The 23,908-nt window shown below is 42.9% G+C and overlaps 2 protein-coding genes and 2 pseudogenes across 2 annotated transcripts in view; 3 read left to right on the forward strand and 1 right to left on the reverse strand.

Annotated features, from left to right (window-relative positions):
- The window catches only part of NUDT3 (nudix hydrolase 3), a 109,343-nt gene that overhangs the window by 35,051 nt on the left and 50,384 nt on the right, over nucleotides 1–23,908 (forward strand). The gene's annotated exons all lie outside the window — the stretch shown is intronic.
- Nucleotides 9,222–10,138, forward strand: LOC132237436 (ferritin light chain-like; annotated as a pseudogene).
- LOC132236573 (acyl-CoA-binding protein-like) lies at nucleotides 11,524–12,049 on the reverse strand. The gene has a single exon (XM_059699689.1). The coding sequence runs from the start codon at nucleotides 11,989–11,991 to the stop codon at nucleotides 11,737–11,739; it is 255 nt and encodes an 84-aa protein (XP_059555672.1). The 5' UTR covers nucleotides 11,992–12,049; the 3' UTR covers nucleotides 11,524–11,736.
- LOC132237437 (keratin, type II cytoskeletal 8-like) lies at nucleotides 20,094–23,582 on the forward strand (annotated as a pseudogene).

The following is a 23,908-nucleotide window of genomic DNA, read 5'->3' on the forward strand; positions in this document are numbered from 1 at the left end:
AAAAAACAGCAGGGGTGAGTGGGAAATGTGACCAGATTTTAGTTTTGAAAGATAATTTGGGCTACAGAATAGAAATAAATTGGAGGGGGGAGAGCACCTATATTGAGAAACCGTTAGTTTACTGCCGTAGTACTGTCAAGTAAATACCTTTCATAGGTTAGTGGCAGAGAGAAGGAGATGGATTTCAGAGATGTAGAGATCCCCTGGGCTTGGTAACAGATTGGTTATGAGAGGTGAAGGAGAGGGAGAAAGAAGGTGGCTCTGGTAGCTCCTAGGTTTCTGACTTGAACCTAGGATGATTGGTATTGATGCAATGTGAAGGCCAAGCACAGGAAGAAAGAAGGCAACCAGTTTAGCCGTCTTATCTACCCCTCAAATTTCTAATTCTGTGCCTTTTTCCAAATTACAGGACAACATGCTCCTCACACTGAGGCCCCAGAACTTAGCTGAATTTGAACTGTGCTCTCCTAACCCTTCTTCGGAGCAGAGGATACAGTTATGTTTGAGTTTAAAGAACATCTGGAGACTTCTATGTAGAATGGTGCCAAGAAGGCAGCAAAACCAAATTTATCCATTAGGGCAGGTACAAGTTGTCAGAAATATTCTGTGAATAATCTGTTTGGACCTTGAGTAATACTTAACATATTCTTTGAGAAGTCACCAATTCTTTAAAAGAAACGAGAAATATAAGTATACTTTCTAAATATTATGTTTTAGGACTTTACTTAACCATTTCTTTTCTTTTTAATCTTTCAGGTAATACTTACTAAACTGCCTGTAGGTAACCTGGGATTTGTCCCCAAGATTATTAGTATTAGTTATTTTAGCACAGGCACATATATGAGTCATTCCAGGAAGAGGTCAGGACCAGCTAGCTGCTTGATACTTCGTAAGGTTCCTGAGAAGACCCTCTGTGCACCTGCCCAGCTCATGGCTAGCGTTAATCTTCTGTAGGACTTTAAAAACTCTTTTCACTATTCTGAGGGAGCATGCAACAAATGATTTAAATAAAAGATGAATCATTTTAGATTAATCTGTTGGTTTTTCTCAAAGAGGCCTTTCTTGGCTCTCTGATATAGCTCTCCAAGTCATACACTGTCACATCATCTTTCTAGCACCTATTATTGTCTGTTATTACCTCATTTACCTGTTATATGACTCCCCTCCTTATACGCACTCCATGAGAGCAATGGTTTCCTCTGTCTTGCTTTTCAGTGTAGCCCTAGTTTCTAGACAAGAGTCAGGCATATATACATTAGCAAGAAATAGTGTTTGAATGAATAAATGAATGTTAATATGTAAATATATTTCTACCTTTCCTGCATTTACCAAATAATTCACATTGTATAATTTAGTTTAAAATAATGACATAAGAAATTGTGATTTCTTTGTCAACAAATAAATACATTGTTTTTTACCTAATTCATATTAAAGTGCACATTGAAATACATACATTATGATTTACAAAATAGACAAAACTTGCCTGGCTGGTTTGACTCAGTGGTTGAGTGTCAACCTATGAACTAGGAGATCACGGTTCAATTCCCGGTCAGGGCACATCCCCGGGTTTTGGGTTCGATCCGCAGTAGGGGGCTTGCAGGAGACAGCCGGTCAATAATTCTCTCTCATTGATGTTTCTACCTCTCTCGCCCTCTCCCATCCTCTCTGAAATCAATAAAGATATATTTTTTAAAATAGACAAAATTTGCTTATGTGATATGATGTTTGGAATTTTTACCTTTTAATTTTAAAAAACTGCTGGTTTATTTCATATTTTTAGGGTAGTTTTGTTTCAGAATGATGAAAGATGAGATTTTAGGATGCTTTTTTGCAATTATCTTTCAGTAAATATTTAAGTTATGAGTAACCTTTAATTCTCACTAATAAAAAGCCAAGGTGGAGATATTCATCATATTTTTTTGCTATTAGCTTTTGAAGTGTGGTACATACTTATAACAGTGATTTTGATCAGTTGAAATGCAACTTGTAGATGTGGTAGAAATCATTTTCAAAGAAATTCGTAGGATTATAGTTGTGTTCCTTGTAAATTTATATTTCTATACTATGTGTCCCTTCTGTATCCTGTATTCAACTAATGTTCCATTATAGGTTGTGACACAATAATCAATCCCTTGGCTTGAACCTTAAAGGATGGGTAGAATTTACATATTGATTCCCTGTTATTTAGCTCTAGAAACTGTCATTAGCAGTTTTTTTTAGAAATTGTTATTAGTAAATATTCAAGTATTTAAAAATGCAAATATTTAGTTTTCAAAAAGTTTCTACAGAAGGGAAACAACAGATTGAACTGCTGTTGGAAATATTCAAAATGATGCAGGAGTTTTTTCAGTGCTAGAGAATAAAGGGGTTGAGCTCTAGATGAGAACAAAACAGTAAGTTCATTTAAATTCAGTTGTAGTTGCAGTGATTGACAAGGACAGTGTAAGAATTATTATTGTTTCCTATACCAGTCTTGTTTTGTGATGTTTTACAATCATCTAAAACATGTTTCTCCTTGAACACATGATTATTTCCATTGTGAGGACGATTGTGGGGTAGGGGCAACTTTTCTGGCATTTTAAAAGATTGATAGCTAACCCAGCCAGTGTGGCTCAGCGGTTGAGTGTTGACCTATGAACCAGAGGTCATGGTTCGATTCCTGGTCAGGGCACTTGCCCAGGTTGCAGGCCCGATCCTCAGTGGGCGGGTGTGCTGGAGGCAGCCAATCAATGATTCTCATTGATGTTTCTATCTCTCTCCCTCTCCCTTCCTCTCTGAAATCAATAAAAAACACATATATATTTTGAAAGATTGATAGCTAGACTAATTTTGAACTGGACATGTGAAAGTTACAAATGTGCAATTACTAAAAATACATGCTGATCAGAACTCTCACCTAGCCATGTTTAATACGTCTATTTTGGGCCCTCTTTTCACTGCCAAGACTCATCTCCCACAACTGCTGAGTTTGCTTCTGATCCTTAAATGACAAGCCTGCTTTTCTCACTCCTTTTAATGGGCTAGGCTGAAAATTCAGTTATTTTTCACCACTGTGGGTGGATGAGGAGTTAAGTCTGCCCTTGGTGTTTTTATTTCCCTTTTATTATTTGCTACTTTTGCAAATTTATTTTGTATAGCTGCCTTCCTCTAGTGGAAGTGCTTATTGATTTGCAAAGGGACCCAGATAACCCTGTATCCTTCTAAGGCTGAGTATGTGGATCTGGAGGACTTCCAGGCTCTGCTGGCTTAGAACTGAGTGAACCGCTCAGTATGGCTGCTAACATGTAATGCAGCCTCACAGTTCATAAAGCAGCTATAAACATCTGTCAGCTTTGGGCTACCCGAGAAAGTAGAGAGGGAGATAATATTCTTGTTAGTTTGAGTGTTGTGATTAATTGTTACTGTATAACTGAGCATGTTTTGCAAATTTAAACCATGTGCTATAGAACTGAAGCTACAAGTGTAATTTGCTCTTTATTCAGATGCAGACTCCCAGGACTCATTGTGAGTGTTGGCTAATAATGCTGGATAGTGCTTGAGCAGTCAAATGAAGTCAAGGGTGTGGAAAGAACATGGTGCTAGAGCAGGGGTGGGCAAACTTTTTGACTCGAGTGCCACAATGGGTTCTTAAACTGGACAGGAGGGCTGGAACAAAAGCATGGATGGAGTGTTTGTGTGAACTAATATAAATTCAAAGTAAACATCATTACATAAAAGGGTATGGTCTTTTTTATTTTTTATTTTTTATTTTTTTTAGTTTTATTCATTTCAAACTGCCGGATCCCGCCCGCGGGCCGTAGTTTGCCCACGGCTGTGCTAGAGTCAGTTACCCTCTTTAAATCACAGTTTCTTCACTTATAAAATAGAAATACATCCACTAGCATCATCTAATTTCTAGGGTTATTGTGAGAATTAAGTTAGATTATATTTACATGCATAGCATGTGTTAACGTAAAAAAACCATTGAAACCTGTAAAGAATTTTTGTGAGTTTATTTGAGCCAAACTGTCAACATATGCCGGGAAGCAGAACCTCAACGAGTTGAGATAGTGCTCCGGAGAATGGCAGGGTTACATCCGTATTTATACATGAAATTCATTGGTGACACATTTAAGGAGGTGGGATTAAGCGAAGTGGGGGAAACCTCTGTGATAGGATAAAAAGTAAAATGATGGACATATACTTAGGTGGGTGCAGGAACAATTAACATGATAAATGAAAGAATCTGCTGCATCTGTCCTGGGCTCAGCACACCTGGATGTGCCCCAGGGGCTCCAGATACAGGGAAATCACAAGTTACCCAGACATTTCAAGGGTATGTTATCATAGATGCAAAAAGACAGATAGGCTCAGTTACAGTAAAGGTTGACCTTATCAGTGAAGATATCGGCTTAGGACGTAACTGCCCACCATAACTGCTTTTAGTTAAGGTTTAATTTCAGACCATCCTTTGTGGTTACTTTAGGTCTCCGAGTCTGCAAAACTGCCATGCAGGCCTCTCCTGAGCTTGTCAGGTCAGCATGTGGCCCCTTTCGTCCACACATGCATATATATATATATATATATATATATATATATATATATATATATATATATATATATATATATGGTACTTTAAAAAAATATTTTGCCCAGCTGGGGTTGCTCAGTGTTTGAGTGTCGACCTATGAATCAGGAGGTCACTTTTCGATTCCCTCTCGGTCAGGGCACATGTCTGTGTTGCGGGCTTGGTCCCCAGTGCGGGGCATGCAGGAGGCAGCCAGTCAATGATTCTCTCTCATCATTGATGTTTCTATCTCTCTTTCTCCCTCTCCCTTCCTCTCTGAAATCAATAAAAATATATACACATATTTTAATACTTTAAAAAAACAGACTTTATTTTGTAAAGTTGTTTTAGGTTCACAGCAAAATTGGGTGGAAAGTACAGAGAGTGCTCATATATCCTCTGCCTCCATACTGTCAATATCCTCTACCAGAGTGGGACATGTGTTAGCGTCAGTGACCCCACACTGACACATCATTACCACCTAAAGTCCAAAGTTTACAATAGGGTTCACTCTTACTGTTGTACATTTTATGGATTTTTTAAAAAGATTTTTAAAAATATATTTTATTGATTTCAGAGAGGGAGAGGGAGAAAGAAACATTAATAATGACAGAGAATCATTCATCGCATGCCTCCTGCACACCCCCTACCAGGGATTGAGCCTGAAACCCTGGCATATGCCTTGAATTGAACCTACAACCTTTTGGTGCATGGATGATGCCCAACCAACTGAACCACACCAGCCAGGGCCATTTTATGGATTTTGACAAATGTATAGTAACATTATCCACCATTATAGTATCATATAGAATAGTTTCACTTTCCTAAAAATCCTTTGGCTTTTGCCTGTTCATCTCTTAACCCCTGGTAACCACTGACCTTTTTACTATGTCCATAGTTTTGCCTTTTTCAGAATGTCATATAGTTGGAATCATACAGTATTTAGTCTTTTCTGTTTGGCTTCTTTCATTTAGTAATATATATTTAAGGTCCCTCCCTCCAGGTCTTTTCATGACTTGATAGTTCATTTCTTTTTCGTGCTGAATAATATTCATTGTCTGGATGTACCACAGTTTATCCATTCCCCTACTGAAGGACACTTTGATTGCTTCTAATTTTGGCAATTATGAATAAAGCTGCTATAAATGTTTACATGCAGGTTTTTGTATGGAGATAAGTTTTCAACTCCTTTTGGTAAATACTAAGGAGCATGATTACTGGATCATATGGTCAGAATATATTAATTTTGTAAGTAACCATAGTGGTTGTATTGTTTTGCATTCCCACCAACAATCAATGAGCGTTCCTGTTGCTCACATCTACCCCAGCATTTGGTGTTGTCAAAGTTCTGGATTTTTGGCCATTCTGATGGGTGTGTACTGGCATCTCATTTTTGTTTTAATTTGCAGTTCCCTAATGACATTGAAGCTGAGCATCTTTTCATATGCTTATTTGCCATCTGTATATTTACTTTGGTGAAGTGTCTGTTCAGATCTTTTACCCATTTACTAACCAGGCACTCATTTTCTTATTGTGACTTTTGAGTTCTTTGTAAGTCCTTTATCAGATATGTCTTAAAAAATTTTTTTTTTTGCTTGACCAGTGTGGCTCAGTGGTTGAGCCAGAAGATCACAGTTTGATTCCTGGTCAGGGCACATGCCTGGGTTGCAAGCTTGATCCCCAATAGGGGGCATACAGGAGTCAGCTGATCAATGATGTTTCTCTCTCATTGATGTTTCTCTCTGTCTCTTTCCTCTCTAAAAAAACCCAAAATCAATAAAAACATTAAAAAAATGTATGAAACAGATCAGATAAAATTTTAAAAAGATCAGTGGAAGAGATGTTCTAGGAAGAGCAGTAGTCCAAAATTTAGCTCTTTAAGGGATAGCTTAAAAGAAAAAGGGAAATGTGATAGGAATAATGGTTTTTTAGTGACGGATAAAATAACACACATAAGTAGTCAAGAAATTGACTTCTGGACATTACATTTTAGCATGCATTTATAGAGCAAATTCTCATACCTAGGGAATTTGAGTGGTATAATGACAACATCTTTAAATGAGGTTTGTAAAAGATACAGAAGTGTTCTTTATTTTGTTATTTATAACTAGAGGCCTGGTGCATGAAATTCATGCACGGGTAGGGTCCCTAGGTCTGGCCGACGATCAGGGCCAATTGGGGCCTTCCAGCTGCCAGCCAGGGCCTCCCTTCCCTAGGTGCCGGCTGCCGGCCAGGGCCTTCCTTCGTTTCACACCGCCCCCTGGTGGTCAGGGCACGTCATAGTGAGTGATAGAACTGGTCTCGCAGTTAAACTCCTGAGGGGACAATTTACATACATACATACACACACACACACACACACACACACACACACGCCAGATTATTATGACCACCAGACGTTTGTAGGCAAATTAGCTATAATTTCACGCTGAAGTTGCTGGAGGGCCAGGCAAAATAGGGAAGCAGGTTGTTTACCACGACAGTAGAAGTGATTTTTTTCTGAAGATATGGGTAAACAACGTGATTTAACAGCCTTTGAACATGGGATATATACACTAATAAAAGACAAAAATGCTAATTAACCGTACCTTCACTACGCCCACCGACCAATCAGAGCAACTATATGCAAATTAACCCAACCAAGATGGTGGCTAATTTGCATATACCGGCTGGGAGCGAAGACTGAAGACAATGTAGAAGGAAGCCAAGCGCTGCAGAAGGGAGCAAAGTAGAGGCAGCGGAGACAGGAATGGAGCCAAGGTGGCGGAGGCGGGAGCGGAGCCGGGGTGCAGCGGGGGTGCGGGGGGCAGCGGCAGGCGGTGGGAGGATGCAGGAGGCAGTGGGAGGCAGGAGGGAGCCAAGGCAGCAGAGGCGGGAGCAAAGCCCTATTCTTGCAGGAATCTTCCTGCAACGGGCCTCTAGTATACATACATACATACATACATACATACACACACAAACACACACACACACACCTTACCTAATAATAGACAAACATGCAAATTGACTGTGCTTTCACTATGCCTTAAGCCACGCCCACCAATCACAGCGACTATATGCAAATTAACCCAACTACATGGCGGCCAGCTGGAGCGAGCAGGAGGCTTGCTTGCTCCAGTGATGGAGGAAGCCAGCCTGCCGCCGGCTCTGAGCTCCACTCAAAAGCAACAAAGTTTTAATTACAGAAGGTAAATAAACCCCAGATACCTGCTTTCAGTCAGCCGTGGCCACGGAGCTGGAGCCAACAGGAGGCTTGCTTGCCCCTGCGATGGAAGAAGCCAAGCTTCCCGGTGGCTGCTGCCTCCTCTCAAGGCAACAAAGTTTCAATTATAGAAGGTAAATAAACCCCAGATACCTGCTTCTAGTCACCATGGCCACGGAGCTGGAGCAAATAAAAAAAAAAAAAAAAAAGGAAAGGCTGGGAGCTTCAGTCGCCAGGGGGCTTGGTCAGCCTGAAAACAGCCATCAGCCCCTCACCCAGGCTGGCCAGGCACCCGAGTGGGGACCCCCACCCTGATCCAGGACACCTATTTTTATATAATAAAAGGGTAATAAGCAAATTGACCCTAACAGCAGAATGACTGGGAATGACTGGTCACTATGACACACACTGACCATCAGGGGGCAGACGCTCAATGCAGGAGCTGCCCCCTGGTGGTCAGTGCGCTCCTGCAGGGGGAGCTCTGCTCAGCCACAAGCCAGGCTGACAGCTGCCAGTGCAGCGGTGGTGGTGGGAGCCTCTCCCGCCTCCTCAGCAGCGCTAAGGAGTCTGACTGCAGCTTAGGCCTGCTCCCCGCTGGCAAGTGGACATCCCCCGAGGGCTGCTGGGCTGCCAGAGGGATGTCTGACTGCCAACTTGGGCCCGATCCCCCAGGATGCGGGCCTAAGCCAGCAGGTAGACATCCTCCGAAGGGTCCCAGATTGCAAGAGGGCATTGGCCGGGCTGAGGGACCCCCCTGAGTGCACAAATTTTTGTGCACAGGACCTCTAGTGTGTGTATACATACACACACACACACATATATTATACACACACTCACACACACACACACAGTGGCCAGATTTATGACCACCACATCAGTACTTCATTGGGCCACCTTTTGCCTTCAATACTGTGGTGATTCTTCTTGGCATTGACTCCATGAGATGTTGAAAGGTGATGCAAGGAATCTGACACCATGCCTGCTGAATAGCACCGTCCAGTTCTGTGAGATTTGATGGTTGTGGAACCAGCTGCCTGTGGACTGAAGGGTCCCAGATTCGATTCAGGTCAAAGGCCCAGGTTGCGGGCTTGATCCCCAGTGGGGGGTGTGCAGGAGGCAGCTGATCAATGATTCTCTCTTATCATTGATGTTTCTCTCTCTCCCTCTCCTTTTCTCTCTGAAATGAATAAAAAAAAATTTTTTAAAGTAAGGTAGAAGCAGTGCATATGATGGGTTACTATTGGGCTAACAAAGAAGAAAGAAGAGAGTAAGTATTTATATCATGCATGCTGGAATATCTCAAGAAGTGTTCAGAAGAAGCACCTCTGGGACATCAGTGGGAGACAAGCCTTGCGCAGTGTGTACTATTGAAAAAGTAGATTCTAGACACATACACCTGTGTAAATATAGGGCTATTGGGTGTTAATGCTGAAGGAATTTAGAGATTATTTGGACCACCTCATTTTAAAACTGGGAAAGGCAGCGCACTCGGAGGTCCCGGATCTGTCTCTTGCTTCAACAGTGTTTGGACAGAACAGACCCAGGGACACCCCTTCTTCCAGCCTCCGGCCACTCTCCTGCATCTCATCCACTCACCACCTTCAGGACCACCCCTGGGACCAGCCAACACCGGTTTTGTTTGTTTTTTTTCTACCTTAAACTCCTTATTGCCGAACAACCATGAGCTCCCAAATTTGTCAGAATTATTCCACCGAGGTGGAGGCCGCGGTCAACCTCCTGGCCAACCTGCATCTGCGGGCCTCCTACACCTACCTCTCTCTGGGCTACTATTTCGACCGCGACGACGTGGCTCTGGAGGGCGACGTGGCTCTGGAGGGCGTGGGCCACTTCTTCTGCGAGTTGGCGGAGAAGAAGCGCGAGGGCGCTGAGCATCTCCTAAAGTTGCAGAACAAGCGAGGCGGCCGCATTATCTTCTAGGACGTGCAGAAACCTTCCCAGGATGAGTGGGGCAAAACTCAGGACACCATGGAAGCCGCCATGGCCTTGGAGAAGAACCTGAACCAGGCCCTTTTGGATCTACATGCCCTGGGTTTGACCCGTGTAGACCCTCATCTCTGCGACTTCCTGGAGAACCAGTTCCTGGATGAGGAGATGAAACTCATCAAGAAGATGGGCGACCACCTGACTAACATCCGCAGGCTGGCCGGCCCCCAGGCTGGGCTGGGCGAGTATCTCTTCGAGAGGCTCACCCTCAAGCACAACTAGGAGCCTTTGGAGCTCAGAGGCCTTTCCGAGGCCCCCCCTGCACCCTCTTGCCGACTCTGGCTTTTACCTGAGCCTCTTCCCGAAACTACTAGCCATTCCTTTAACCACCCTGGAGCCCTCTCCCATGCACTGGACCAAATGAGACAATAAAGCTTTTTGCAACAGTTAAAAATAAATAAATAAATAAAAATAAAACTGGGAAAGCTAGAGAGAGAGATCTCCCCCTCCTGCACCTTGTGTGGCTGATTGGTTTAAGAGGCAGAACTGGAACTCAAGTCTCCTGGCTGCCCTTTTCTATGAAGTAGAGAGCACATAACTGCGGTTTATACTTTGACATCTTTTTTTTAAAATTTCTTTATTAGTTAAGGTATTACAAATGTGTCCTCATCCCCCCATTAACCCCCAACCTCCCCCCCACACACACACTCATACTTTCATCCCCCTGTTGTCCGTGTCCATTGGTTTAGCTTATATGCATGCATACAAGTCCTTTGGTTGATCTCTTCCCCTTATCCCCACCCTCCCCTAAACTTTGACATCTTGAATAAGATTGAAATGCAGTTAACGTGTTGATGCTACTTTGGGGACGCAGTACCTGCCTTTTTACAGTCTATTCCTATCATTCTAATACTGTGTGTGGGGAAATAATGTAGTTTATGAGTATCAGGAATGCTGTTGCTGTGGGTCTGTTTTAATGACCTCCAGAAATGTGAGTGTTCTAAATATTTCATTCACTCCATTTGGCTTTCAGAAATTTCCTAAGGAATAATGCTTGGCATTCTTCTTGGTCAATTATAAGTCTTACATGCCTGTTCTAAAATATTCATGCTATACACAAAGTTTTAGAGTGAAGTGCCTCCTCCTCCTCAGTGCTGCCCATTGTACTGTACAGAAGAAATTATTATTTCTTACGTGAATGCTTTCAGATGGACATTATTTATTTTTAAATATATTTTTATTGATTTCAGAGAGGAAGGGAGAGAGAGAGAAACATTAATGAGCTTGGCCAGTGTAGCTCAGTGGTTGAGCATCGACCTATGAACCAGGAGGTTGAGGTTTGATTCCCAATCAGGGCACATGCTGGGTTTTGGTCTGGATCCCCAGTGTGGGGTGTGCAGGAGGCAGCCAATCGATGATTCTCTCTCATCATTGATGTTTTTATCTCTCACCCTCTCCCTTCCTCTCTGAAATCAATAAAAATAATATGTTTTTTTAAAAAGAAACTTGTGATTCAGGCTTCTGAATCACAAGTGAGATTGCCATTTTCCTCCTCAAAACCAGGGGGATTCCCAGTTGCCATAACTCTTTGGTATGCTCACCATATGAACTTTTTTTTTTCAATCCTCACCTGAGGATATTTTTTCCATTGATTTTTAGAGAGAGTGGAAGGAGGGCATGTGCCCCAACTGAGGCCAGGGATCAAACCTGCAACCGAGGTAAGCGCCCTTGAATGGTGATTGAACCTGCAACCCTTTGGTCTGCAGGCTAATGTTCTAACCACTGAACAACCAGCCAGGGCGCCATATGGACTTTTTTTTTTTAAGTAATAAATGCAGTTTTAATTGATCTATAGATGAAAACTACTCCACAAGGTGAGTAACCATTTCCGCTCCTTAATGTTAGAGCCATATCCTGGACAGTATTCAGGAAAAAGGTTAATTTTATTATTTCATTTCATCTGTGGTATTAGAAAGACAAGGCATGATTATCAGTTTAGATGACATGTGTGGCTGGCAGCCAAACCCATATTTTTCTATATTCCTTATTTTTTCTTTAGTTCTTCTACTTGGCTGATGTACGCTTTCATGGTGTCTTCCTTGGACGTCCCTTTCAGCTCATTCCAGGCATCCCACTTGGCCTTGCCTTTGAGGTCCAACATCCCAGGCCGCTCTGTATTTGTGTCACCCACAGTTGCTTGTTTGTAGCGGTTGTAGATGAATAGCATCTCATCGTCTGCTGGCTGGGTCTTGAGGTGCTTAACATCCTCAGCAGCTTTGTCGAACTCAGCCTGAGACATGCTGGTGGGGTAGGTGCAAGGACTGCAGGAGCTGGCAAAGGCGGTGAGGAGCTGGGAGAAGTAGCGCAAGACGCGTCTCCATATGGACTTTGTATACTGATCTCAACCTAATTTATCAGCCTCCCCTGTTGCCCTCTTCCTCCTTTCCATCATGCACCCCACACCATAGCAAACTACTTGAGTTTCTCAGCATCTCCTGGCTACCGTTTCTGCATCTCTTTACTATTGCAGTGGCCTTTGCCCTTTTTTTCTGGACTCAGTAAATTCCTCCTCTAGGCCCAACTAAAATGGTCCCTCTTGAAAAGTGTTCTGGGACCCTCTCAGTATCTGCTTTCCTCCACATTAGTTCTTATCAACATGGTGTTGTGGCTTCTCAGGCCCTTCCTTAGATCAAGGGCTAGAAAACTTTTCCTATAAAGGGCCAGAGTAGACCTTTTTGGCTTTGTGGGCCACATGATCTCTGCCACAACTGCTCAGCTTTGCCATTGTAGCTTGAAAGCAGCCACGCGCTGTAGTATATGAATAAGTTTAGCCATGTTTCAATAAACTTTACTTATGGGCACTGAAATTTGAATTTCATATAAATTCACATGTCAAAGTATTCTTTTTTTTTTTTTTTTTAACTTTCTTCAACCTTTTGAAAGACTATTCTTGGGTCATGGGCCATACAAAAACAGGTAGGTGGTAAGCTAGATTTGGTCTGTGGACCACAGTTTCCAGTCCTTGCTTTAGACAGTGGGCTGTTCAAGGGCAAACTTTATATATTTTTGTACATCTCTGCCCCCCACACTCACCTCCATGCCTCAGTTCATTTCTCAGCAAATAACGACTGGACAGCAGTTGTTTATGGAATAAATGCTCAAGTAAGGAATTACCTAAAATATGGTAGTTTCTAAGCAAATGTGAAAAATAATAGAGCTTCATATTGAGAATTAGTACTCTTTTTTTGTTTGTTTTGTTAATCCTCACCTGAAGATATATTTCCATTAATTTTTTTTTTTTTTTTTTTTTTTTTTTAGAGTGAGAGAGTGGAAGTGAGGGAGAGAGACAGAGAGAAACATCGATGTGATAGAGACACATCAATTGGTTGCCTCCCATGCCCCAACTGGCGCTGGGGATTGAGCCTGCAATTGAGGTATGTGCTCTTGAGTGGAATTGAACCTGGGACCCTTCAGTCCGAGGGCCGATGCTCTATTCGTTGAGCCAAATCGGCTAGGGCTAGTAGTCATTTTAAAAATATATATATTTTTATTGATTTCAGAGAGGAATGGAGCGGGGGAGAGAGATAGAAAAATCAATGATGAGAGAGAGTCATTGATTGCCTGCCTCCTGCACACACCTTACTGGGGACCAAGCCCACAAACCAGGCATATGTCCTGACCGGGAACCATGACCTCCTGGTTCATAGGTCCATGCTCAACACCAGCCAAGCTGGTAGTCATTTATATATATGTGTTAATAAACATTCTCAGAAAAGAGTGTAAAAAGGTTGCATAATACAGAGGAGTACCCCTCTATGTATATGACAACTCTGTCAGGAAAGATCTAGTAAATAAGCAAATACTCTGCACATGGGAGAGGACATTGAAAAGTGCTCCAAATCCTTGATTGAGTCAAAGATTATCAGCGGTTCTCAACCTGTGGGTCGCGACCCCTTTGGCGGTCGAACGATCCTTTCACCGGGGTCACCTAAGACCATCCTGCATATCAGATATTTACATTACGATTCATAACAATAGCAACATTACAGTTATGAGGTAGCAACGAAAATAATTTTATGGTTGTGTCACAACATGAGGAACTGTATTTAAAGGAACAGAAGGTTGAGAACCACTGGATTAGATGAAAATGCCTCTCCACCTGGCCTGAAGAAAACAGTGTTGTGGCTTTTACCCAATGGCAGTTACGTTTTCAGAGGGTGTTTCATGTGGGTTTAGCTACGTCATGGACCCAGTCAGGCATGTAGACCGTGGTTTGAACCCTTTCTGTGCCCTTAGCCACATCACCAAATCATCTAAGGCTCACTTTCCTCATTTCTATAATGGCGAGAATTACCTAATACCTGGCTTGCATGGATGTTTGAAAAGTAGAGAGTGCAGTGAAAATAGAATATGTAAAAAGCCAGCACATGGCTTAAAGTGGGCACTGAATAAATACTGTGGCTGTAATTTCCCTGTATTTCCCCTTGGAATTAGTCTGTTTTCTTTCAGTATTTACAAGAGTTGTGGGAGGGGGTTAAGGTTTATAAGAACACCTTCGATGTTCCAGTAAGTTATAGTCAAACAGTATACTTTCAATCTTTGTTTTTATTTTTATATAACCTGCAAATATGGTCAAGTTTACTGGTTTCTTTAGTCTTCTTTTTATTTTTTATTTTTTTATTTTTTATTAATTAAATCTTTATTGTTCAGATTATTACATTTGTTCCTCTTTTTTCCCCCCATAACTCCCCTCCACCCCGTTCCCAACCCACCCTCCTCCCTCACTCCCCACCCACTGTTCTCATCCATAGGTGCACGATTTTTGTCCAGTCTCTTCCCGCATCCCCCTCACCCCTTTCCCCCCCAAGAATAGTCAGTCCACTCCCTTTCTATGCCCCTGATTCTATTATAATCACCAGTTCATTCTGTTCATCAGATTATTCACTTGAATTTTCAGATTCACTTGTTGATAGATGTCTATTTGTTGTTCACAATTTGTATCTTTACCTTTTTCTTCTTCTTCCTCTTCTTAAAGGATACCTTTCATATAATACTGGTTTGGTGGTGATGAACTCCTTTAGCTTTTTCTTATCTGTGAAGCTCTTTATCTGACCTTCAATTCTGAATGATAGCTTTGCTGGGTAAAGTAATCTTGGTTGTAGGTTCTTGGTATTCATCACTTTGAATATTTCTTGCCACTCCCTTCTGGCCTGCAAAGTTTCTGTTGAGAAATCAGCTGACATTCGTATGAGTACTCCCTTGTAGGTAACTGACTTTATTTCTCTTGCTGCTTTTAAGATGCTCTCTTTGTCTTTTGCTCTTGGCATTTTAATTATGATGTGTCTTGGTGTGGTCCTCTTTGGATTCCTTTTGTTTGGGGTTCTCTGCATTTCCTGAACTTGTAAGTCTATTTCTTTCACCAGGTAGGGGAAGTTTTCTGTCATTATTTCTTCAAATAGGTTTTCAATATCTTGCTCTCTCTCTTCTTCTGGCACCCCTATAATTCAGACGTTGGTACGCTTGAAGCTGTCCCAGAGGCTCCTTACGCTATCTTCGTATTTTCGGATTCTTTTTTCATTTTGCTTTTCCGGTTGGGTGTTTTTTGCTTCTTCGTATTTCAAATCGTTGACTTGATTCTTGGGATCCTCTAGTCTGCTGTTGGGAGTCTGTATAATATTCTTTATTTCAGTCAGTGTATGCTTAATTTCTAGTTGGTCCTATATCACAACCTCATGGGTCTCAGTAGATTTCTTGTAGGTCTCATTAAGTTTATCGGCAGTTTCTAGAAAATTCTTGAAAAACCTTAAAAGTGTTGTTTTGAACTCTATATCCAGTAGTTTGCTTTCCTCCATTTCTGTCATTTGTGTCCTGTTTCTTTGTCTCTGCATTTTTTATGCTTCCCTGTGTTGATAAAGTGGTTTTCTGTGCTAAGTATCCTCTAGGGCCCAGTGGTTCAGCCTCCCCAATTACCTGAGGAGGACACTCTTGGTGCACCCCCTTGTGGTCTTTGTGCACAGCCTTGTTGTAGTTAAGCCTTGATTGTTGTAGGTATCACTGGGAGGAATTGACCTCCAGGCCAATTGGCTGTGAGAATCAGCTGTGTCTGCAGTGGGAGAACTTCTGTGCTGGAGACACCCCTCTGGGGAAAGACTTGTTTCAATGGGGCTTTGGTGCTCACTGAGTCTGCCCCCTTAGTGTGTCCTTTATGGTTCCACGGAGCTGCAAACTGGGTGGTTCCATTCTGACCTCTGGGTACATTGGCTCCTGGATCTCTAGGGAGGTGCTAATCTAGCCTCTGCCTTAGGTTATCCAACAAAAGCCTCCCTGCAGGGCTTGGGCGGGGCTGGTCCCACTGGGTCAACGGGGCGGGGCTAGCAGTTATGGCTGCTCTCAGAGGCCCCGCTTCTCAATGTCCCAGTAATCACTGCAAGCCCCTCTGAGAGAAAGCTGCCCTCGAGTTCTGACCGATGCCAGACAGTCCCGCTTCTCCCGTATGTGTCTGGGTCCCCAGAGACTTGCCCGAAACTGGAGCTCAGAGCCTGAGACTCCCTCCCGATTGAAAACGACAACCGCGCCCTCAGCCGCCAGCCCGCTCCGTGTGCGCCTCTGTACCTTAGTATTTTATTTCCGCATTGCGCCTCCTCTGAGTCTTGGTATGCTTTTCTCTTTCCTTCTAGTTTTAGAATTTCCACTCAGCCAGCCTTCCTATGGTTCTGGATGATGTCCGTTCCGTCTTTTAGTTGTATTTTTGAAGTGGTTGTTCAAGGCAGCAAACTCCGGTGTTTACCTATGCTGCTATCTTGGTTTCTCCAGGATAATCGAGGACTCTAGTCTTCTTTTTAGAAATAAAAAAGTCATTGAATATCAAGCCACATAAAGTGTGCTTATTTTAATATTTAGACATTTATTTGAAAAGGCAGAGCAGGACACTCTCATTAGGAAGTGTCTAGAACTATACTCCATACCCTTGGACTCATACTGAAGAACGATATCTGTGTATAATAGTTTGTGTGTGTTATACCTTTTCATATTGCTCTTAAAATACTTGTTGCTTCCGAAGTGAAAATTATTAGAATATCTATTCACAGCACAGATACAGTGTTTCTTTGGACTAGGCAGGGAATTTCCTTTTTTGTTAAATAAACAACCTGATTAAATTGAAGGGCTGTTTATGAGGAGTTTTGTAAACTGTTTATGTCTGCTTGTTCCTTCTTGTAGCAGTATTTGAGCTCCTGTGTAGGAAAAAAAGTAGCTAAAGGATAAAATGGGTTTAAAACTCTAGGAACTGAAACTACTAATGCTTGGCCCTGTGATAATTCACTGGTTTAATTTGAAAGGTTATTTCACCTCCTACTCAGCTTTACTCTTCTTTTAAACATAGGGTCATTATGCATAAGAACTGTGGCAGTTGTATGTAAAAAAAAAAGGAAAGGAAAAAAAAAAAGAGGAAACTCTTATTTATCTGGAATCCAAGCAAGTACAGATAATTATTCACTATTATGTTGGTCTTATTTTTAAGAAGGGACACACAAATTACTAGAAAGAGCTTGTCTGTAGAAGCAGTCTGCAGCGTATATCACAGATTTGATAGGGTGCAGCCCTGTGCCATCTGGGATACCAGAAGGGCTCTCTGGCAGTAATGGCAGGCCTGAGGGGCTGTCAACTGGGACATTACATTGCTGGAAATGAGATAATGTTAGCTGCATTACTGCATGCAGTTTTCTGGGAATTAGAAATCTAAGATGTATTACCATAGATAATCTAATTTTAAAGGAAAATATTTCCAGAACTTCAATAACCTGGGATACCTGGAATAGCTCTACCACTACTATACTCTTAGTGGTGGGAATGGAAACTTGCATGACACCAGGGGTAGGTAGAGGGAACGGAGATAGCTCTTTTAGTTAGAGCTCTGCAAATGCGCATATTCCCCCTGGTTCATCTCATCCTGGCTGGAAGAGTCTAAGACTGTTGTCTTCCAAATCTCAGTCTCCTTCCCTAGTCTTAGCTCCAGTCCACATTTATGGTTGTAACTAGAAGTATTCATTAGACATCTCATTGAACTATCAAATTCCTGTGTTCAGAGAACAGCCAGAACATGGGGGAACTCTAGGAAGAAAGACTACATATTATTATAGAAAATCAATGAAGGATTAACCCCCTTTTCTACTTTTTCTTCTGGAATCTTTTTTTTAAGGGTATTATTTTATTGATTGATTACTGATTTTTTAATTTTTTTTAGGGAGAGAGAAAAAGAAACATTGATATGAGAGAGAGATATCAACTGGTTGCCTCCTGTACACGCTCTAACCAGGGATCAAACCAGTAATCTTTTGGTGTACAGGATATAACGCTCCAACCAACTGAGCCACCCTGCCAGGTCTCTTCTGGAATCTTCCTTGCAGATTAGATAGATATGGCTTTAACTGCCATGGTCTAGAGTTGTCTTTGGAGGACTTTTAAAATAAAAACTTTTTAACTTGAATTAACAAACAATTACATTTGGGCTTATTTTTCTTTTGACAAGGAATTTTTTTAAATGTAAGATTGGCCACAGTTATTGGGGAAAATGGGTGTGACAATGATCCCCTTTTTCGTTTATGGAAATAGTGTATTATTTTAGCTTTATGACTTAATATTATAAAACTAAGGATAACCCTTTGGAAGGCTGCTCTTATGAACTATAGACTCTGAAGAAGAAATTGACTCCATTAGCTTTTAAAGAATTTGTGATCTTGAAACTAGTTTTCTTTTACTGAGGTGAAGTTCACATAGTATAACATTAAACATTTTAAAGTGAGCAAGTCAGTGACATTTAGCAACCACCACGTCTATCTAGTTTCGAAACACTTATTCCAAAATAAAACCCTGTATCCATTACTCCCCATTCTTTCCTTCCCCCAGTCCCTGGCAACCACCAATCTGCTTTCTGTCTCTATGGATTTGCCTATCTGTGTGTGTGTGTGTGTGTGTGTGTGTGTGTGTGTGTGTGTATACACCATGTTTTATTCATTGATTCATTTATTTGAGTTATTTCTACTTTTTGGCTAGCTACTAATCCTATCCTATATAACAAAGAGGCAATATGCAAATTGACCATCACACCCTCACAAGATGGCTGCCTATGACCAGGCTGGCAGGGGGGTTAGTGAGGGACAACCAAACGACTGAACAAGCAGGCTGTGTGGGGCGACCAGGCCAGCAGGGGGGGCAGTTGGGGGTGATTAGGCTGGCAGGGGGGCAGTGAGGGGTGACTAGGCCGGCAGAGAGGGGCAGTTGGGGGTGACCTGGCCAGTAAGGGGGCAGTTAGGGGCGATCAGGCTGGCTGGGGGGGGGGGCAGTTAGGGGTGACCAGGCAGGCAGGCAGGTGAGCGATTAGGAGCCAGCAGTCCAGGATTGTGAGAGGGATGTCTGACTGCCAGTTTAGGCCCGAGGGGTCCCGGATTGGAGATGGTGCAGGCTGGGCTGAGGGGACCCCCTCACACCCCCATGCACAAATTTTGTGCACCAGGCTTCTAAGGAGAGAGAGAGAGAGAGAGAGAGAGAGAGAGAGAGAGAGAGTGTGTGTGTGTGTGTGTGCGTGTATGTATATATATATATATGGCCCTAACTAGTTTGGCTCAGTGGATAGAGCGTCAGCCTGCGGACTGAAAGGTCCCAGGTTCGATTCCGGTCAAGGGCATGTACCTTGGTTGCGGGCACATCCTCAGTAGGGGGTGTGCAGGAGGCAGCTGATCGATGTTTCTAACTCTCTATGCCTCTCCCTTCCTCTCTCTGTAAAAAATCAATAAAATATATTTAAAATATATATATATATGGCTAATATGCAAAGTGTCCCCTTGGGAGTTTGACCAAGAGACCGGAGTTTGATCATTTGCTATGACCTGTGCTGACCACCAGGTGGGTGGCACGGAACGAAGGAAGGCCCCAGCCGGCAGCTTGAAAGCCCTGATTGACTCTGATCACCAGCCAGGCCTAGGGACCCTACCTCTGCATGAATTTAGTGCACTGGGTCTCTAATTGTGAATGTTTCCATGAACATTTGTGTGTGTAAGTGTTTGAGTACCTGTTTTCAATTCTTTGGGGTTTTCTGTTATGAGAGGAATTGCTAGATCATATGGTAATTTTATTTTTAACGTTTTATTTATTTTTTTTTAATATATTTTATTGATTTTTTACCGAGAGGAAGGGAGAGAGATAGAGAGTCAGAAACATCGAGAGAGAAACATCGATCAGCTGCCTCCTGCACATCTCCCACTGGGGATATGCCCGCAACCCAGGTACATGCCCTTGACCAGAATCGAACCTAGGACCCCTCAGTCCGCAGGCCGACGCTCTATCCACTGAGCCAAACCGGTTTCGGCTATTTTTAACATTTTAAAGAGCCACCAAACTGTTTTCCACAGCGCCTGAACTATTTTACATTCCTACCAGCAATGTATTTGGGTTCTAATTTCTCTATATCCTCTCAGTGCTTGTTATTTTTAAAATTATAGCCATTCTAGTGGGTGTGGAGTGGAATCTCATGGTGGTTTTACTTTGCACTTCCCTAGTGCCTAATGATGTTGCATCTTTTCATGTGCCTGTTTGCTGTCTATATGTTTCCTTTGGATAAATTATGTTTGTTGTTGAGCTGTATGGGTTCTGTACATATTTTGGATATTTTAACCTTATCAGGTAGATGACTTGCAAATATTTCCTCCCACTCTGTAGGTAGTCTTTTCACATTCTTAATAATGTCCCTTGATGCACAGAAGTTTTTAATTTTGATGAAGTTCTGTTTATCTAACAAAGGAGAAATCCTTTGTTGCTCATGCTTTTGGTGTCATGTCTGAAATGAATTAAAAATCATGAAGGTTTATCCTCATTTTATAGTTTTAGCTCTTACATTTAAGTTGTTGGCCCTTTCTGTATATTATGAAGCAGGAATCCAGTGAGGGCTCTTATTTAAAAACAAAATTTCAGGCAACTTTTTGGCTACTTCTCGAATCTCTGTCTGGTCCAGCCTTCTCGCCTCCATTCTAGCCTCTACCATGTCCACAAGGGTGACCCAGAAGACCTACAAGGTGTCCACCTCTGGCCTCGGGCCTTCAGCAGCCACTCAATTCAAGTGGGCCTGGCACCCACATAAGCTCCTTGACCTTTTCCAAGGTGGGTGGCAGCTACCGGGTTGGCCTGGGTTCAACATGAATCTTGCTGGGGATTATGGCGGAGCTGGGAATATGGAGAGCATCACAGCTCTCCAAGTGAACCAGAGTCTGCTGAGCCCTCTGAAGCTGGAGGTGAACTCCAACATCCAGGCCCGTGTGCAACCAGGAGAAGGAGCAGATCAACAGCCTCAACAAGTTTGCTTCCTTCAGTGATAAGGTGCGGAGCCTGGAGCAGCAGAATAAGATTCTGAGACCAAGTGGAACCTCCTGCAGCAGCAGAAGACGACTCGCAGTAACGTGAACAACATGTTTGAGAACTGTATCAACAACCTTCAGCGGCGTTGGCTCAGGAGAAACTGAGTCTAGAGGTGGAGTTTGGTGACATGCAGGGGCTGGTGGAGGACTTGAAGAATAAGGAGGAGGATGAGATTAGCAAGCACACAGAGATGGAGAATGAATTTGTCCTCATCGAGAAGAATGTGGATGTAGCTTACACAAACAAGGTAGAGCTGGAGTCCTGCCTGGAAGGACTGACTGATGAGATCAACTTCAGGCAGCTGTATGAAGAGGAGACTGGTTAGTTGGCGGCCCCGATCTCCGACATGTCTGTGGTACTGTCCATGGGCAACAACCACTCCCTGGACCTATATGGCATCATTGCAGAGGTCAAAGCTCAGTAGGAGGAGATGGCTAATTGCAGCCATGCCGAGGCTGAGACCATCTACCGGATCAAGTGTGAGGAGCTGGGAAGCACAGGCATGACAAAGACTGGGATTTCTTTCTTTCTCTTTCTTTCTTTCTTTCTTTCTTTCTCTCTCTCTCTCTCTCTCTCTCTCTCTCTCTCTCTCTCTCTCTCCCTCCCTCCCTCCCCTCCCTCCCTCCCTCCCTCCTTCCCTCCTTCCCTTCCCTTGCCTCGCCTCGCCTCGCCTCGCCTCCCCTCCCCTCCCCTCCCCTCCCCTCCCCTCCCCTCCCCTCCCCTCCCCTCCCCTCCCCTCCCCTCCCCTTCCTTTCTCTTTAATATATTTTTATTGATTTCACAGAGGAAGGGAGAGAGATATAGAAACATCAATGATGAGAGAGAATCATTGATTGGCTGCCTCCTGCATACCTCCTACTGGGAATTGAGCCCACAATCCGGGCATGTGCCCTTGACTGGAATTGAACCTGGCACCCTTCAGTCTGCAGGCTGACGCTCTATCCACTGGGCCAGAATGGCTAGGGCAAGACTAAGATTTCTGAGATGAACCAGAACATCAGCCAACTCCAGGCTGAGATCGAGGGCCTCAAAAGCCAGAAGACTTCCCTGGAGGCTGCTATCGCTGATGCTGATAAGCATGGAGAGCTGGCTGTCCAGGATGCTCAGGCCAAGGTGGCTGAGCTGGAAGCCACTCTGAGAACTGGCAGCTGTGTGAGTACCAGGAGGAGCACATGGACGTCAAGCTGGCCCTGGGCATGGAGATTGCCACCTAGACCAAGCTGCTGGATGGTGAGAAGAACCAGCTGGAGAGTCGGATTCGGAACCTGAGTGTCCATACCAACACCACCACTCGCTATCAGATGGGCTGAGCCTGGCTTATTGGAACCTCAGCTATGGCCTGGGCTTCCAGCCCAACTTGGGCTCTGGCAGGGGTCCTGGCTCCTTCAGCCGCACCAGCACCAGCTCCTTCAGAACGGTGGTTGTGAAGAATGAGACCCTGATGGGAAGCTGGTGTCTAAGTCATTGGATGTCCTGCCCAAGTGACTGACTACTGTGGCCCTCCTGTCCTCCAAGCTTGTGGAAAAAGCTGTGCAGGGGACAGCCCCTTGGGGTAGGGTAGTTTACTGCCTGGGGGACCGCCTCTTACCCATGCCCCCAACTAAAAGCCAAATCAAGTGTTTTTTTCCGAAATAAAGTCTCAGCTGGGTCTGCCAATCCTAAAAAAAAGTGATAATAATAAAATAAAAATTTCATGAAACCTCCACATTGTACTTTTAATATCTCCTGGTTTAAACATATATACATACCAACCAAAAGCCACTGTGGATTTTATTTTCTTTTGCATTGTATTAATCAGAGCAGAAGTTACATATATTTAAAAAAATAGTACTTGTAAGTATAGCACATTTTCTCAGTTCATGGGCTATATATTGGTGACTATATATGGATTCATGAATTTACTTCTTGTAACTCTTTGGTCCCCTTAGGCGTGCAGATCACAGATTTTGTAGAGGAGCATCAGAATATCTGTGATGACAGGTAGTAAGGGGATTCAGGATGACGAAAAGGGTAAAATTTGCAAGGCCTCATAGATGCAGAGACCCTAAAGGGGAGAGAGGAGATGACTGGAAGGTAGGTGACTGGAAGTCAGTGGTGGAATCTGTAAAGGCTACAGAGGAAGTAGTATTTCTTTTAGGCAACAAAGATGACTGCAGAGTAGAAGTTAAGTGCTGAGGGTGGACTAGAGTGAAGGGGTAGGTAAGGAATATGGTTTGTGGTATTTTAGTCAGAGGATATTCAACGTACATGCTTCAAGTTTCTGAGCCATGCCCTGTATATGGTTTACGATAAGGATGGAGGCTCAAAAGACATCATCAGAAAGTGATGGTTTAAGGAGCAGTTGAGGATTCCTTTAGTTTTAGAAATAATGCCAACCCAACTCTATTCCCAAATGAGTGCAGCTAACTTTGTTGAGCATGTGTTCCACAGAGGGGTAAGGAAGAGGGACTAGGGAAATTCCAGATTTTATTTTAGCCTTGACTAAAATGCTGGTTAGGGGTGGGGGTGGCCGGGGAGAGGTCAATGCGGGAAAAAGGAGACATATGTAATACTATATGTAATACTTTAAACAATAAAGTATTTTAAATAAATAATAAATAAAATGCTGGTTAAGTTTGAATTAGTAAACTGAATTCTATATCAATATTTCTGTGTCTTTGTGTGCTTTGCTTTTCACTTCTTAATAAAATTTCCTAGTAAAAAATTTCAGTTTTATCTCAGCTGAAAGCATGATGAAAAGACATATTCTACTTTTCATGCAGATGAGAGAATTAGGTTTTCAGTGCACACGTAGGGCCTAGGGTGGCACG

The sequence above is a fragment of the Myotis daubentonii genome, chromosome 6 (assembly GCF_963259705.1).
Source record: "Myotis daubentonii chromosome 6, mMyoDau2.1, whole genome shotgun sequence".
NCBI lineage: Eukaryota > Metazoa > Chordata > Mammalia > Chiroptera > Vespertilionidae > Myotis > Myotis daubentonii.